The 18,502-nt window shown below is 45.6% G+C and overlaps 1 protein-coding gene across 22 annotated transcripts in view; it reads left to right on the top strand.

Annotated features, from left to right (window-relative positions):
• TNS1 (tensin 1) overlaps positions 1 to 18,502 on the top strand; it is a 327,340-nt gene that overhangs the window by 90,619 nt on the left and 218,219 nt on the right. For all 22 annotated transcript variants that reach the window (XM_083429724.1, XM_083429722.1, XM_083429720.1 and 19 more), the window contains exon 2: positions 13,604 to 13,718. In XM_083429724.1, the coding sequence (XP_083285850.1) occupies positions 13,604 to 13,718 (115 nt within the window). The remainder of the gene's footprint in view (positions 1 to 13,603; positions 13,719 to 18,502) is intronic.

Here is an 18,502-nt window from a genome sequence, read left to right as displayed (position 1 = left end):
CTCAGCTGATATAAGGCAACATCGTATGCTCTTCTTCCTGTATCCTATTAAACTTTCCTGACTGAGCGCATTTGTACCCCATTTTCCCCATTCTGAGGTTACAAATGTGGTGAGTGGTGGTGGAGGGGAACTTGCATGTAAGCGCTCAATCTGGTTTCTCTCGACTCACCCGCCCCCCCCCCGTCCCCCTCCAACTTAGCCTGAAAGGAGCAGTCTCTATCTTTATTTGCTCTGATGTAATGTGATGTCTGGGGCCAACTCTGGAGGAACAGAGGAAACGGTCTGGAAACAAAACAGGCTAATCCCTCCTCCCTCCACCCACCCCCATTGCCTATCATTGCCATGAGGTGGGGTGAGGGAGGAGTGCGGGAATGCAGGCTTGCTTTGGGGTCTCAGGGATTGTTTTGCCTTGACTTGGAAGCAAAGGGGTCTGAGGAGGACAAGGGCACACATACACTGGGGTCCCCTCCTCCTCTTCTTGCCCGAGATTCTGATTAGAAAGCAACTCACATTTGACTGTCCTCCCAAGATTTGTGCAGCTGTGTACTGTGTGCGTCCTTCTCTGCTCTGTATGGGAACAAAATGCCCTGGGGAAAATGGGCATATCTGGGAGACGAGAGGGCCTTTTCTAAGGGCTACCTTCCCGATGTTGCTATCCAGGGTGGAATATCTTTTCAGAGGTTTTCAAGACAGTGTTGGTTTTGCACAGGGAATGCAGAGGCATTTCTCCATTCCTGGCACAGGACGCAGATGGCAGTCTTCCTAGTTAGTGCATCCATTCCCAGGAATCACATTTTGCACAAGGAATTGTATTCTCAGTAGCAAACCAGTTACTGCTTGATCCCTGGGAGTTCCACCTATAAGGGAAATTGTGGCTGTCCAGATTGTGGATGTGCGGAGTGTGATGTCATAATTGTGGAAGCAGCATAGGTACCTCTTCTGCCTTCCATACCATTTAAAACTGTTATAAGCGAATGACCTTGTATTCCTTTCTTCTGTCTCTTCCCGCCTTTATATTAATTCCACTCCGGCTCTTCAGCACTGAGGTGCATTTCCTTCCCCCAGTGAAATCCCTTTCCAAGTATTATCCAGCTATCCACACAACTTCCAGACTGGGATATAGTCTCACTAGTATTGGATGATGTGCTGTTTTAATGCCCACAATAAGAAGCAATTAGAGGGGACAGGGGTGTTGTTTGGGAAGGGCCTTAATCTTACATTGCGTTGTAGCATGTGTGTGTGTGTGTTCACAATCAGGATTTCATTTGGGTTCATATTTTTTTTCCTGTGCCTTCTCATTCTGATAACTCCCTCTGGCTTTGAACTCTCTGTGTAGCTATAAAACAGGGTTAAATCACCAAGCGGTGATTGAATCCGTAAATGTGGTTGCCAGGAACTTTTTCCGCAGCTGGACGCAGTGTGGATGTGTAGCCAATATATACTCTCCCCCTCTCCCCCTCAACCCCCCAGCCCAGCTTTGGTTTCTCAAATATTTGTGTTGGAATCTTTCCTGCAGTTTAGGTTTCCAATGAAGAGTCAGCCCTAAATCTCAGTTCTAGTCCTTTCCTTGTGTCTAAAGCCTTTGGCCTGTGTGCTCCAGCTAAACCTATTCTCAGTGTCCCCTTTGAATGGCCCCTGGTTCCTAAAAGGAAGCTGTGGGATTCTGAGGGGAGAGCTTGGATACTGCAAACAGCATGGTGGGTCTCCACCCTTTTCTTGTCAGGGGAAAATAGCATGTCTCTGGGTAATCTCAGGATAACTGCTAGGTTCCCAGTCTTGTTGGGCCTCTAAGCTGTCTGATTGCAATCCTGTTGTTTATACTAAAGCAGTGCAAAGTCCATGGTTTTGGGCAGATCTTGGGAGTGGCTGACCTGGAATAAAATAGCACAGCATCGGCAAGCTGGAGAGAGGCCCTGTGGGCACTTCTCTGCCCCACTGAGGGAAGAAGAAAAGGGGATTGGTCTTGTCCTTCTTGGGAAGGGTTCAGAGATGTGTTCTGGTAAGTGGTCCAACCCTTATCTGAATCTTTTTCTGTGTGTGTCTTTGCGAGGAGGATTCCACCACACTAGGTATCCTATCTGCAGCACTAAACTCTCCGGTTATAGGATGAGTCTTTATCCTAGGCTCACAGTACCCATGAAGATTTTCATTTAGCTAACAGTGCTTTATCCAGTAGTGGAGGAACTGGAACATGGTCCTTTAACCTATTTTGTTGGCAGAGAAACTGCAGCATTAAAGGCAAATACAATGATGGGGCTTAATGACATCCACTTTTGCACATTTGTTTGTCATGTAGCACATCTAGAGTGCAACCAGCTCCTTTTCCCACTCTAAGCTTCTCTTAAACTGAATAGCTCTCATCCTTTTTAAGGCTCATGCTATACCTCCGTAGTTTAACTAATTTTGTCTGAACATTACCCTGGCCATCTTCCATCTTCCATTACAGTATATCATTATATAGAATGAATTCACTTAAGTCACAATCCTTCTTGGGGATTAGGGCACTCAGGTAAAGTGCTGGATCAGGCCATTACTGCACAGCTCTATCTTTCTTGCATGACATTGAATTAGATTACCTTTTGGCCCCTTTCAAAGTCAAGGTGGAAGAATCGCCCAGGTTTCTCAGGTAGACAGCATCCATTTTAGAATATCTACCCTCTCCCATCATCTGACTGAGAGCAGCTTCCATAGTCCTTATGGATGTGGGGACTGAGACTGTTTGGGAGTTGAGGGATCCCTTCATCACACCCAGCATTTGTCATTATGTGGCCAAAAGGCAAGGTTCCAGATGTACCTCTTACTCCCATCCCACCCAGAAGGCTGTGTGCGTGTGAAATTTAGTGTTGGGAGAGAGTACAGAGCATCTTTTTCCTCTGTCTTTTTCTTTCTCATGCCTTCTTTCTTAGCAGTGCTGTGTCTGTGTGAGTCTGTGTGGGGTGTGTGTCTATGTGGGGTTTGCAGCCATTTCTGTTCTGAGGGAGAACGCTGTCAGGCGAGTGGTCCGCTAAGGCCTTGTTTCAATTTGCTGAGGATTCTTTTCTTGACTTAGAGAGGCTCACGATGACGGCGCTTGAAAACCTCTGCTTAGCTCACTTGACGACTCAATACAGGCCTTTCTCTCTTTATGTGTCTATATTTATTTATACATTTTTGCACGTGCGCACAATTTCAATTCACATTTTTGTGACCGTATCTGTAATTCTGAGACACATTAAGAAATGACAGTAGATGAGGCTTTTCTTGAGGGGGGTTATTTTATTTTCTAAAAGCGGGGGTTGGGGCGGGGGGGGGGGAATGCAGATGATGAAGTGTTCGTGACACCCTAAATAATGTTTGCATCCCCAAGCAAAACATCCCCTTGTCTGAAGCAGCTGCGCTGTTTCCTCTCAAGAGCCATGCAGTGGCCTCATTGAGTGCCTGAGTGCCGCTCAACAAAGATGCTAATCTAATTAGGTCTTGAGTCACCATGGAAGAGGGGAGATTTAGTTTTACACTGACAACTTCATATTTGGGAAAAAGTCCAAGTTTAATCTCCCCTCCCCTATGTATCTCTGAATCCTTCATTCGCCACCGGCTGCCCCCTTGCAACCCCATGAGGCTCATGTGACCTGGCTCATGAGTTGCTGCCTCCCCCTTCCCCTGGCAGGGGGAGGGGAGGGAATTGGGGAAAGAGAGGGGGCTCTTTTCTGCCACAGCCCCTTTGGAGCCAACATGAACCGAGGAGGTTGAGGGTCAAGGTCTGGGAACTTCCTTGCCAGCCCAGCTTGTGCAAACAGCTGGGTATCGTTAAGACATGAGGTGTGGAGCGATGAGGCGGGCAGGGGAGGGGGAGCAGACTGGCCTGATTGTCTTTAACTCAGCAACAGTGTCCTAATTTCTCCATGGGGACCATCAAATATAAAAGGCCCCAAAGCCATTTAGAGGGCTGGGGTGTGGGAAGCCTGTAGGCCGGACTCTCGTGGGACCTGTATCATAAAACATCCAGGTTTGTGGCATAAGAAAACAACACACAAACGGTGCCTCCTTCATCCTTTATGTATGGGGTCAGACTCCAGTCAGTTTGACTGTCTGCTGACTGATAATGCAGCAACATATTCTTATTCTAAATGTTTGGTGGAAAGGAAGGAAGGAAGGAAGGGAGCCCAGGTCTCCTCTTACCTTCCTTGTTTTCTTTTGTCATTCCCAGCAGTGCTTCCAGATCTAATCTTTTATCGTTATCATTATTATTTAAAAAAAAGAAATTGTAAGAGCAGAAATTAAGTCTCCTCCCCACAACTTCTTTATGGAGTTGCAATGACTTTGGATGAGGAACTGTCATAGGGTATATTGAGAGGTTTTGGATTCTTGAAGTATAGGAATGCTGGAGAGTTCTGTTCGGTCCATATTTTTAAGCAAATTGGTCTAATCTCCACCATCTCAGGGCTAAGTTATGGTATCTGCACTTGGTCTTTGGATTTTGCGGTGCAGTTCTCAGCTAAAAAAACCAAAAAAGCACAAGTAAATGCATATACAAATGTGTGCCTTGAAGAAAAATGCATATTTTAGTGGGAAATGGGTGCAATTTAGATTTTTTTTGCTGTGTTTTTCAAAAGAGATGGAAAACAGGAGTGAGCTATGATTGAAAGCATGCAAAACTGACACAGGCTGGTGATAGGCTGACCTGCCCATCTCTCAATGGGAGAGACGTTGCTTATGGCCCCTTGTGATTAGTTCTGAACATAGGAAAGAAAGGCTGCACTATTTCTGCCTGCTGACTGGCTGCTCTCTGGCCAAATTTAGCAAATGGAATTGCTTCATTGTCCCACTGCTGATGGCTAGACTAGGCAATCTGGAAGGGCTGCCTCTGGGAATCACCACTGCTATTCCTACCCTCCCGCAGGCTCTGGAGAAGCAGCCCTTCTAAAATAAGGCATCCTTGAAAACAAGATGCCTATCACTTTTAGTTCTGGGCCAAGCTACATATGACAGCAGCCATGAGATGGCTGCTGAAAGTCATGTTCTCCCCTATTTCCTCATAATGTGTGACTTCACATAAGCCTTTGATGCAGCATTGTTATGTTGTGCATGGTCCTCCACAGTAGCTGCTTCTAGTGGGATGTTATAAAACATGACACGATGGTCCCTGCTTCTGAGAAGCTCAGTGCAGCTGACACTTTGCATGTGGCCTGGAGTTAGGTGCTTATTTTGGTTTTTTTCTGATCAATGAGCCTGGTGTTATTGCAAGGAATCAGAGAAGGATACAGTAGTTCAAGCTAAGTCTTTTATCAGGGGAAGTCCTAGTGGTTCCAGTCAAATGCCCTCACCCCAGTAGTTGCTGCATGGAAAATTTCCCCTCAATATCAGATGTGCACAATGAGCTTCCAGATAATGCAAGGGCATAATCTGAATTAAGTCCCCAGAACCTTCCCTATATCTAATGCAAGTAGACACTCTCTTTCAGTTACTACGTAACTCAAGAAAAGCAATATTAAGGCAGACTCCAGAAAACATCTTCCACAGGTAACTGAATTAAGTTAAAAGTTACATTTCATATGAAATGTCTCCATCTTTCCTTATGAGGGACAGCTCAGTCACCTGGTTGTACTTTCTGATTGCCCAGAGACACCACATGACCTCCCAGCCACTCTCTGGCAGGAAAAAATGTACTGTGATGCCTGCTTATGGCTCATTACCTGTGCCCTTTCTCATTCAATGTTCCTTCCACCCAGTGCTTAATGAGATCACACTATATATTAGAGCTTGTGCCCATTAGGAATCCCATTGGGTTTGGTGGAGAAGAAGACAGGAGGACCAACAGTAGGTGGAGCCAGAGATAAGGACAAACAGAGATGACTAATTCTAGTTTAGTCTCCATCATCTGATGAGTTCTACAAGAGACTGAGGAGGAAGAAGCTGATTGTGCCACTTCCTGGACTGGTCATAAGTAAGAAGGTAGGCAAGTGGGAGCTTGCTTGACAGACTGAGATTAGTGGGGCAGTACTTGATTTGTCCTAATAGACCAGCCTTCAGTGGTCCCACTGGTGCCTGCCTGGTCCTTTTGCCCATTCTCTCTACCCTTCCCCTGCTTGCTGTGCAACATACCAGGAGTCTTGCAATGCTTCAGTGGGGTGAGGTGAGGGGGCAGATGAAAAGGCCTGGAGCATTTCAGCAAAAGTTGTGGCTGCTTCCTCTGCTGCTTCCTTGTTGGTTTTAAACCTATGACTCCAGTCTCCAAGTTTTAGCCTTCTAACCCTATGCAAGTCCCATGCTGTAGCTCTTTATTCAGTGCTGGGTGTTTTTGAATAGTTTTTCTTAAAACAACAACAACACATTAAACACTAAAATAGCATCAGCAGAAGTGGTTATAGTAATACAGAGTAGTGGAAGCAGCAATGTTGTGAGAGAGATGGAAAGAGAGAGAGAGGGGGAGGGAGGGAGGGGGAGAGAGAGACACTTCTGAAAGGGGGAATGTATCTGCAGTCTGGTATCCAGACATAGAGTTTATCAGCCTGACAATACTTCATTCTTCATGTGCAAATTAAATAAACAGCCATCCCTCCCCCACTCAACTCTCCCTTGAGGCTGAGAGTGAGAGTTGGTTGGGGAAGGAAGGAACGGAGGTCATCTGAGTAGAGGGAACTCATGATCAAGTAACTTTCTTTTAGCAGGGAGATTTGGACTAAGATTTAGCACTGATAGTGGAAAGTGTTGGGTGCACAACCTCCCCCACCCCTTGAGGTTTTATTAAAGCTTGAACGATGCGGAGAAAATTGGTGTGTAGTTTGACTTTATCACTTAGCATAATCAAAGCACTAGATGAAATGAACATATTTAATGCAATTTAAGCCTCCTCCCTTTGTGTTCACATACTCAGGATGATCAAAAAGCAGTTTAAAAGGATGTATTTCTTCTGCGCTTCCAAAGAAGTGCCTCCAGAGTGAAGTGGTGATTCACTTCAAAATTATCGATTGTGGGAGAAGTCCAAGTTAAGAACTCTGAAATCACCGACATAAATTACCATGGCACAGGGAGGATGCTACCATAAATATGCAATTTTGTAGGAGCCTACAAAAATTTGTAACTTGGCCTGTATGGCGAATGAGCTTGGGTGTGCGACAGTCAAAGCAGACCGGCATCAGAAGAACTTTTGATGTGCAGAGTTCTCTGGGTTGGTACACTGGGGAAAGGATCGCTTGAGGGGGTACTTGAAAGAGGAAGAGTGTTAATGGTTCCCTTCTGTTCCGGTAGTCCAGGGAGCTAAGCAAGTGTGGGATGATGAGGATTAGTGCAGTTCAATGAATGAAGCTGGACTTTGGTCTAGAACAGGGGTGGTCAGCAAACTTTTTCAGCATGGTGCTGGTCCACTGTCCCTCAGACCTTGTCAGGGGCCAGACTATATTTTTTTTTGGAGCGGGGGGAATGAACAAATTCCTATGCACCACAAATAACCCAGAGATGCATTTTAAATAAAAGCACACATTCTACTCATGTAAAAACACACTGATTCCCAGGCTGTCCGTGGGCTGGATTTAGAAGGCGATTGGGCCAGATCTGGACCCCGGGCCTTAGTTTGCCTACCCATGGTCTAGAAACTCACCTCTGCCATGGATTCATTATGTTGCCTTTGGAAAGGGCAGCATCTTTCTCTCCATCCCAGCTTTGCCACTCCAGTTGTGGCATTGTGAGATTAGACACAGCCAAGACTCCAAAACGTTTTGCAGACTAGAAGTATTTCCTGAAGAATAAATACTGATGGGGTTTTAAAAATTAACTACAGCACCCTTCTCCAACCTTTTATTTGGGGCTACAGCCCAAACTAGCGTGGGTGATGTTAGAGATGATGGGATTTGCATTCCAAAGCATCTAGAAGGCAGCAGGTTGGGGAAGGATGAGCTATAACCTCTCTGCGCAGGATGATGCATTCCGTCACTGAGGCTCTGGCTCTCTGTGGCATTGAATCAACCAGCATTCGCCCTTCCAACTTTCCAAAGGGCCCAGGGAACGTTCACCCAAGAATGGTCCAAGTCTGTCAAAGGAGGAATTGGGTATGTAGCGTTGGATTGCTGGACGTTAAAAGGGTTTGTTGCCATAAGAGGGCAGCTCAGCCTTCTGAAGCTGGAGAAAGGTAGGAGAGGACACTGGAAGGAGACAGCTGGTGCCCTAATAGTTTTACCTCAGGTGTTCCCAATTCCCTTGAGGGTGGGAGATGGAGGGAACTGGGGATTGATTTCCTTTCCATCCCATCACAGAAGGATGCTGCCTCAGCATGATGGCCCCTCTTCCTTCCATAACCTTGGAGCCTGAGAAGGAGGCAGGCTCTCCATCTCTATGCCAGGGAGAGAATTAAAATGGCTACCCATGGCCTCTTGTGGGGAGGAGAGAAGAAGTAAATGACTTGTGAGTGGTGGGATTTGGTGTGGGTGTGGTGAGACCAACATACCCCTTCATCTTGAAATTATTCAGAGCCAGGACTGTGGTTCAGCTACCTCCTTACTGCCTACACCGACAGGCAGCAGCATGGGCATAGCCACGGTTTTTGTTAGGTGGGGCAGAACTGACATGATTGGTCAGTTAGTTAATTATTTCTATTGTTTTACAAGGATCTGGGGGGTGGGTGTCCTCCCTTGGCTACACCCATGGGCAACAGGTCTCTGGGATTTGGGGGGGGGGGTCCTGTCACAGCCCTGTCCAAAGATGCTGCTGATTGAATCTTGGCTTTTTCTGTGTGCAAAGCAGCATGCTCTGCCACTGAGCTATAGCCATTTGCAACACTTGGCTCCTAAAGGATCATGGTACAGACACTGTGAAACTCCACATGAGGCAACGCTACCGGGGGTGTTCTGCCTGGCTGAGACTGTGAGTCAGATCTTTCAGCATCCGAGATGCATGTATTGAAGTCTTTTCTGACAAGACACAAAAAGTAAATTTTAATAACAAGTCCTTTAGCATACACTTACCCAGATATACCCTGGGCTACATTTGTTTTCCATTTGTGGTAGCTCGTCCACAGCATCGTTTGGAAACCTGTGGTTAGGAGGAAAGAAGGGACTTTGTGTTCTGTTGTGGAAGCAAAGGCTGGTCTCTTTGAGCCAACATGGTCTTTACACTCGGGCCCACCCAGCTCTACAATTTGTTTTTATACTTGAGAGACAAAAGAAAACTAAGTCTCATGCTTTGGCTGAATCGAGAGTAGCTGAGAGGAGCCTCAGTCCACCAGTCATTGCAGGCAACTAGTCACACATAACAGGTGCCCCCTAGATGCAGATGGGCACTACTAGTCACATTAAAAGTTGTGCCTAACCAGTTCAGTAGGACAACTGGGGTATGTATGCAGTAGTACTGCAGATGGGATTGTGCATCTAGATGTGTCTGCAGTGCACACGGAAGGCTGCACTGGAGTAAGGGATGATATCCTAATAGGAACAGAGCTGATGGGATGTCTGTGCACCCTTTCCCTCTTAATACGCATAGTGAGATTTCCCACCTTTACCATGTGCCATTGTAACTAGTGTTGAAATTTTGCACAGATGAATTTTTCAATTCTTTTCAAAAATTCAGAACATTTCAAAATTTACAGTGGTACCTCGGGTTAAGAACTTAATTCGTTCTGGAGGTCTGTTCTTAACCTGAAACTGTTCTTAACCTGAAGCACCACTTTGGCTAATGGGGCCTCCTGCTGCTGCCATGCCGCCGGAGCGCAAATTCTGTTCTCATCCTGAAGCAAAGTTCTTAACCCGAGGTAATATTTCTGGGTTAGCGGAGTCTGTAACATGAAGCGTATGTAACCTGAAGCATATGTAACCCGAGGTACCACTGTATATGCATGTTGAATATCTACTCTTTCATTTTTTTCTTCTTAAAAATGTGACTCACACATACTCCCCCCCCAAAAAACCCCCCACAAATGAAATACTTGTACAGTTTGTCCCCAATCCTTAATTCAAGTAGCACCATGGTGAGAAAAGCTAGGAAAATATAAATGTGAATGTTGGCAAATTAATTTGAGCTTGGAGAAATTAACAGGAGAATTTCCCCCTCTTCTTCCCCTTCCCCCTGCATTGCTTCACTTATAACTATATCCAGGCATCCCACTAAAATGGCTCGCTGTCTGACAGATGCTTTTAGAGTAACCCAGAGCCCACTTGCTAGTAGGCAGAATGTTGCGGCAACGTAAGTGTCTGCAAGAAAAGCTAGCAAGGTTCTTCCTTCAGTGGCTGTCCCTAGGATGTTTGAGGCAACATCTGACCCAGAACTTGCTTTGCTGGTGGATTAGCAACGGAGACTGGCACCCAGTGGTGCAGTGAAGAAATGAACCTTTAAAATAATAATCCTTACTCTGAGGCCCCATCTGCAGTATACATTTAAAGCAGTGTAATACTACTTTAACAGTCACTGCTTTCCCCAAAGAATCTTGGGAACTGTAGTTTGTTGAGGGTACTGAGAGTTGTAGGAAACCCCTCTTCCCTTAACAGAGGTACAGATACCTGAAAGGTTTACCAATCAATCCCTGTTCCCAGGCAACTTTCGGGATTGTATCCCAGTGAAGGAAATAGGTGTCTCTTAACAACTCTTCATGGGACATGGGTGGCGCTGTGGGTTAAACCACAGAACCTAGGACTTGCCAATCAGAAGGTTGGCAGTTCGAATCCCCGCGATGGTGTGAGCGCCCATTGCTCGGTCCCTCCTCCTGCCAACCTAGCAGTTTGAAAGCACATCAAAGTGCAAGTAGATAAATAGGTACCGCTCTGGCGGGAAGGTAAACGGCGTTTCCGTGCGCTGCTCTGGTTTGCCAGAAGCGGCTTAGTCATGCTGGCCTCATGACCCGGAAGCTGTACGCCGGCTCCATTGGCCAATAAAGTGAGATGAGCGCCGCAACCCCAGAGTCGGTCATTACTGGACCTAATGGTCAGGGGTCCCTTTAACAACTCTCCATGTCCTTAACAAACTTCACTTGCCAGAATTATTTGTTAAAGTGGTATAATAGTGCTTTAAACATGTGGTGCAGATGTGGTCCAAGAACTAAAGGCTGCCTCCAGGGGATCAGTATTTTGCAGCGGAAATTCAAGCACATGTGAGAAATTTAGGTTTGTGCAATGGTGCAGCAAACACTTTTTTTTTTTAAATGGACATTTCGCAGTTTGGAAAGCGATGGGCAAATGCACTGGAAAGTGTGGGTTGAATAAACACCAAATGGGGAGATGTGTAACCTTCATGCAAGCAAAAAAGGAATGAAGAAAGACAGGACAAAGTGGCTCCCCACACTTATGTGCACCTTTTGATGTTAGCGTTAGTCTCTCCTGCATTTTATTTCTGAAGGGGGAGGCATGTGAAGAATTGGCCACCTCACCCCATCTAGTTTGCCCTCCCCCCCCAGCTTCTCTCCAATCACAAGGAAGCAGTTTTACTGCACTTTAAGGATATGCTTTATATATCGACTGGTGCTTGCGGATCCTAGAAGTCCTTAAAAACGATCTCATTTATTTGTTTTTGAATGATATTTATGAGTAGCCTTTCAGCTGAAGTACCCAGAGCAGCGTACATTGAACCATAAGAAGACATGATAATTAAAAGCCTTCAATAAAACCAAAGAGCAGCAAAACATTACGTGGCATAATGTTTCAAAACCAGCTGGCACCTTGGAGCTGTTCCATATGTCGCATTTTGCACTCCCAGATATAAAACACAAATTCATAGTGTCATTTGTTTTGGGTTTTTTAAATTGAGCTCAAGAGTGCAAAATGCATACTACTGTATTGGCCCGAATATAAGCTGCACCTGAATATAAGCCACTCCCTTAAACTTGGAGGGGGGGGGGGAGAATTCTGAAAGGCACTCGCCCAATGAAGTGCAATCACACAACGAGGAACACACACACACACACACACACACACACACACACACACGGCTTGCCCAGGGAGGGTTGGGGGTGGGAATCAAAAGGGGGTTAACAAGCACCCGTCCCATTTGAGGTAGAAAAATAATTTGGAGTAGAAATGATATGCAACTGAAAAAGAAAACTAAGGAACCAGAGGAAGGGGGGGGGATGGAAGTCACGGGATTTGGAGAATCCCATTTTATAGATTTGATATTGCTTTATGTATAGTTTTCTTTGTTTATGGATGTTATTGCATTTGTTACTGTCTGTTTTTTATTTTTATTTTGTTACTTTTGTTGAAAACTTAATAAAAAATACCATTAAACCAAAAAAAACCCCCAAGCACTTGTCCCAAACAAGCACACTCTCACCACGAAGCCCATGTGGTCGTCCGCTGCCCAGCTGTAAAGGAACCGCCTCACAGCTGATTGGAGATTGCAGTGCATAGGACACTGCTGCTGGGTAGGAAAAACCTTGCATGGGTAGCAGCCGCTGCTCAGCTAGGGGGAACACCGCCTGACAGCTGATAGGCCTCTGTGGCACATCCGGAGCCCGTGTGGTCCCGAGTGCTGCAGCCAAGCTCTGCCAATTCCAACACCGCCGCTATCGCAGACCAGCTGATTGGCTCCCTGCAGCAGTGCACCACCTCACAGCCGATCAAAAAGCCAGTTTTTGTAAGGTTGCGAATATAAGCCGCACTTTAACTTTTCCGGGTCAGAATTTGGAAAAAAGAAGTGTGGCTTATATTTGGGCCAATACGGTATCTAGGGGATGAAAATGCTTATTGGGCCTCACACATAGGGTAAAAACTATCATTACATACTTGGGGTCCTTTGCTTCCTTCATGTGGGGACAGTGTGTTTCTTTGTGCAAAATGAGATCTGTGACGTGCTGTTGGATCTCCCATGTCATTCAGTTTCTAGAACTGTAATTCTGTGGATTTCCTGGCTGGCAGAAAGGAGTTTGTCCCTGGACATGTGGAGAATTCCCTTTATTATCAAGGAGCTGCCACATTGTCTTCATCACTCCCTTTCTGGGCCTAGGTAGCATAGTAATAACTATAACTATAACTATAACTATATAACTATAACTATAACTATAACTATAACTATAACTATAACTATAACTAACTATAACTATAACTATAACTATAACTATAACTAAATATAAATATAAACATCAGTCATTAAAAAACTTCCCTAAACAGGGCTGCCTTCAGATGTCTTCTAAATGTCGTATAGTTGTTTATTTCTTTGACATCTGATGGGAGAGCATTCCACAGGGTGGGCGCCACTACCAAGAAGACCCTCTGCCTGGTTCCCTGTGACCTCACTTATCGCAGTGAGGGAACTGCCAGAAGGCCCTCAGCGCTGGATCTCAGTGTCCAGGTTGAACGATGGTGGTGGAGACGCTCCTTCAGGAATACAGGACCGAGGCCATTCAGGGCTTTAAAGGTCAGCACCAACACTTTGAGTTGTGCTCGGAAACATACTGGGAGCCACTGTAGATCTTTCAATAGTGTCTTGGCAGAACCTCTTCACTTTCTCCGGAGAGGTTTGGTCACTGCTTGGGTAGTGTGTTGCAAGAGTAACAATATGCATTAGATGAGGTGGGTGGGCTCTCCTTGGTGATAAAAGCAGGGACTCCACAAACTCTGTTTAGTAATTTCTTAATCCATTCGCTGGTTTCGAAATGGAGAACTTTTACTTCTTTTAACAGTGCTGTTGCTCTTTCCTTTCCTCCCTGTAGCCTGAGGACCTTGAAGCATCCACATCCCACACCTTCAAAGTGAAGAGCTTCAAGAAAGTGAAACCATGTGGGATATGTCGTCAGGCTATTACCCGGGAGGGTAGCACCTGCCGAGGTGAGTGAGGCTGGGCGTGGAAAGGTTGGAATGTGAAATATAGCTCGTTCGTTGGGTGGGGAAGGAGAGCTGATTCAGTTTGGTGAATAAACTGTATAATGGTACTGGCCAAAATATATAGCACCCTGGGCAATCTTCTCCATCCTCAGCCAAATGAAGAAGCAGTGTTCAAGAGCATAGTGTGAACACACATGAGGCTGCCACCTTGCTGAAATGAAGCACATCTAGACCTGGGTCCATGCTTCCTGGGAGAAAGGTGGGATATAAATCTGACATACAGAGATAAATTCTAAGCTATAGCAAGGAACAGTGATGTCCCCATTTTAGAAGTGTGGGGAGGAGGGACCATGTGGAGGTTCTGGAGCTCCAATAGGTGTCCACAGATGACTGCTCAATCAATGATGAGCTTCTAACTTACTACCATGTGCGTGTAACCATGTCCGTTACACATTCTGTCTGTCTATAGTATCTGACCATGTAACAGAGCAGACACGTAGATATATGGGAGAGCATAGGCACCCTGAAATTCACTATGTGGCTAAACACTAGAAGTGTCCTGCATCCATATGGTAATACTGCAGTAAGTTGAACCGGGGTGATTGTGAAGTAAATAGTCATTTTGTAGCCCCTGTGGGTAATTTTGAAGGCAGTGGGGAGGCGGGAGCAGAGGTGAAATGATGCCGATAATGCTTTTTACCATAACACTTCATGGTCTTTCCAAGGCTTCCTAGATCTTCTCAATGGTATTTCAGTGACTGTAGTTTTGCAGTTGGCCACAGGATGTCACACTTAGCATCTACTACCTTTTTGTTCCATGGTAGCTTTGTGTGAATGAAATGGAACCATTGCTCTGTGCAGTTAATTACCCACATTCTATTGTGGCAGGAAAGGTGCCAGAAAGGGTATCATTCATATCATATCACTCCATTCAATTTCCTTACCAGGAAAGTTTGGATATGGTGTGAATGTGGTGCATAATTCACTTCTGGTAATTGGCAAATTAGGGATCTAAAAGCAAAGTCTGGGGGACCATATGCTTTCAGGTCTGTGAATAGCACAAGCACAACCATAGAAAAATGGGTACAGAATCATCTTCAGACATTCAGGTGTTTTGGCACTTACACCAACTGATTGGACGGATACATGATGAGACTCAGCAGTTCATTCATTCATTCATTTTATTTGTTTGCCGCTTTCCCACAACCCCCCCCCCCTGCACATAGCAGCCTGCAACAAAGAAACAGAGTTGCATTTCAAATGAACACTATAAAAACAATTCCATAATAACAGAGCAAAATAGTAACAGCAACAATTTCATAATAACATAACAAAGCAATACCATAGTGACAATTTCATAATAACATAGCAAAACAAAAATACAATAACATACAACGCTCCCACATTTCAGTACTATAAATATAACAAGATTACTTAAACAACATGTAGCATCTAGTAGCAAAAATAACAAGTAGCAAAAATAACAAGGGAGCTTTACAGTTTCACCTTAGTCCTGGAAACACCCCTCCCATCATGTTGCTCCCATATGAACTTTCTGAACCCCATAGGAAAACTTTGCCATGCCAAGCAATCACGGAATGTGGGAAATGGGTTTTTGAGGTGGAAGTGATCCAGCATGCTAGCTGCACATGGTAGGAATTACAAATGAACATAAACAACACACAGTGGGCTTAAACATGTGGTAGATGTAATGTCTAGACCAGATTTGGACACTTTTGAAAAGGGTGGGTTGCAATGTTTAGCAAAAAGTATAGAAATGTGGGCTTCCCTGATACCTATATATTTAACTATAATACTGCTATTCACAAAGCATTTACTCATCTAGGTGCTCTGTGTGACCACTAACATATTTTGAAAAGATCCCTAACACCTTAGCTAGCCCATGCATGTGCCATGTGTTCATGTGAACCCCAGGAATTGCTGAGCTGGTATGACATGGAGTATGGGCTTGATGAATAGGGTAAGCGCTTAAAAATGTGATGGGTTGCCTTTGTAAGTAATAGATTTTCATGTTTCAGTGTTGCATTTGTAATGATTTGGTATTAGGTCCTCATCTGCTGGCAGCGACTTCAGCTTTTATCATGCCCAATAGATGGAAGAACATTCTTTGGAATTCTGCAGTCATGACCCCAAAAAGAATTATTGCAGGCAACTCCTGTAGCTGCAGGTTTAAGCATTTGTAGCCTGTATGTACTCCAGGCTGTTCCTTGAGAGTTTTGCAGCTTAGTACAGAGAGTGGTGAAGATATCCCCATGCAAAGTCACAGTTTCTGGTAGAGTATTTCCTTCAGAGCCATGTTACCTATTGCAAAAACAAACAAACAAACAAACAAACAAACAAATAAATAAATAAATAAAAATGGCAAAAGAGGAAACATGAGTGATTCATGCTCCTTCCTCACCTGCACTTTGACTTGGGAAGTGGGACTCTCATGTGCATTGCATGAGATCCACAAGTCCCAGAAAATAAATGCAAGACGCAACCTTGTTCTGCTTCCTTTTGACATGTGGACCAGCCCTTATGGTACAAGAGGGGGGCACTCACTCTTAGTCTTGTGAGCCAAACACAACAGCTGAGCGCGTCAACTGTCGATGGAAGCAGAGCTGCAAAAAGCAGCTCCTTGTGGGCTTTACATGCTTAGGGGACTGCTGAAGAACAAGTTTTCCCATGACCCCTGGAGTAGAGGATGAAGAGCTGGCTGCGGTAGCAGTGATGTGGACTCTTTGGATTTCAAACATAGGCAGTCACAGGGGGATTTGGGTTGGGCTGGGGAAGGAAGCAGCGTAGTTCAAGGTGGCAGGTGAGTGGCAAGAAGCAGAGGATGGAGTGCAGTGGCAGGACATGCTGGTTGCCTGGTTGGTTGTTGGGAAGGGGGAACAAGTAGCTGAGTTGGGAAAGTACTCTATGCTTGTAGGCTACATGGAGATTTTGGCAAATGACTTTTAGACATTGAACATTCTAAAGGTAAAGGTACCCCTTGACTGTTAAGTCCAGTCGTGGTCGACTCTGGGGTTGCGGCGCTCATCTCGCTTTATTGGCCGAGGGATCCAGCGTACAACTTCCGGGTCTTGTGGCCAGCATGACTAAGCCACTTCTGGTGAACCAGAGCAGCGCACAGAAACACTGTTTACCTTCCCACCGGAGCGGTACCTATTTATATATCATGACATGCTTTCGAACTGCTAGGTTGGCAGGAACTGGGACCAAGCAACGGGAGCTCACCCTGTTGTGGGGATTCAAACTGCCGACCCTCTGATCGGCGAGTCTAGGCTCTGTGGTTTAACCCACCGCGCCACCCGTGTCCCTTGAACATTCTAGCCTCTGATAATTCACTGTTATATTCTAGAACACACTGAATGAGATAAGCCTGTGGTGGGTGGCGTGCAGCATGTCAGGTGTTTTCAGCCTGAGGGCTGCATTCCTTTCTGGGTATCCTTCCGAGGGCCAGGTGCCAGTGGTGAGCAGAGCTAGAGGTAAAAGTGGGCGGGGCAATGAATGTGACTCTTAGCTTTGTATTTTTGTTGGCATCTGTCTGCCTTGTAAGACAATGGGGATGAAGTCAAACTGCTGGAGAATCACAGTGCCCGCTGTGGCTGCAGAGACTGGTAACTCGTAGCTGCTGCCTCCTATGTTGTTTTTGCTGCGTTAGCAGCACTGAGTGACCTTCCCAGGGTGTACGGATAACAAGACAGCCCTCTTGACTTGTTGATGTGCTCCAACAAAAGCAGAGTAGTACATTTGACACCAGCTTGGCTACAGCAGTTGCTGGAAGGAGGCGTACAAGGCACCTTGGGGGCTCCACTGCAGCTTTTATAGATTCATAGAATTGTAGAGTTGGAAGGGACCACGTTTTATCCTTATCTTTTTCTTCTACTGAAGATGTCCTGCAAGGCAGCTGGTAAGGTTTTTTATTGGAGATTACTACTCAAGCCCTTCTCACAAATCTGTATAGTTGCAATGCAGCAGAGGTTAAGGATTAGAGTTTCCCTTCTCCTAGATGAGCTACCTTCCTTGGTTGACAAGCCCCACCTGCCCCTCACTTCCCTCTACAGCCTTCTTGACTGTTGGACCCTCTATTAGTCTCATCTGCTCAACCTGCCAGAGCCTGATTTCACATGCAGGGGAAGTCCCTAACTCACTGAGGGTTTAAGACCCATAGGCCACGCTCACCTGAGAGCCAGTGTGGTGTAGTGGTTAAGAGCGGTAGACTCGTAATCTGGGGAACTGGGTTTGCGTCTTCGCTCCTCCACATGCAGCTGCTGGGTGACCTTGGGCTAGTCACACTTCTCTGAAGTCTCTCGGTCCCACTCACCTCACAGAGTGTTTGTTGTGGGGGAGGAAGGGAAAGGAGAATGATAGCAACTTTGAGAATCCTTCGGGTAGTGATAAAGCGGGATATCAAATCCAAACTCTTCTTCTTCACCTGGTTTAGCCAGCCAGTTGAAGACGCTTCCTGGGGTGTGGCTGCTGTCACATGCTGATAGCTTCTAGGAGTCACAGGGTAGGGACCAAAGGTGGACAAACTACCCCAGAAGGAACACAGTGTCCCCCCCCCCCACCAGAGGTACTATCCCTCCCCTAACACTCCACACACTCCTTCCTTTGTATAATAAGCTGTTTTCTCTCACATAACCCTTTCTGTCCTCCATCCAGGAAAACAAGAGGCATTATCAAATTTCAGGGACACATTCTAGTCAGGCAGAACATTTTGGGCAGGAAGCAAGACCTGCTAGAGATGTGGCTTGGGGAGAGTTCAAAGGGCCAGA

The sequence above is a fragment of the Podarcis tiliguerta genome (assembly GCF_965153285.1).
Source record: "Podarcis tiliguerta genome assembly, chromosome: 1".
Lineage (NCBI taxonomy): Eukaryota > Metazoa > Chordata > Lepidosauria > Squamata > Lacertidae > Podarcis > Podarcis tiliguerta.
This window is presented reverse-complemented; position numbering and strand designations above follow the sequence as displayed.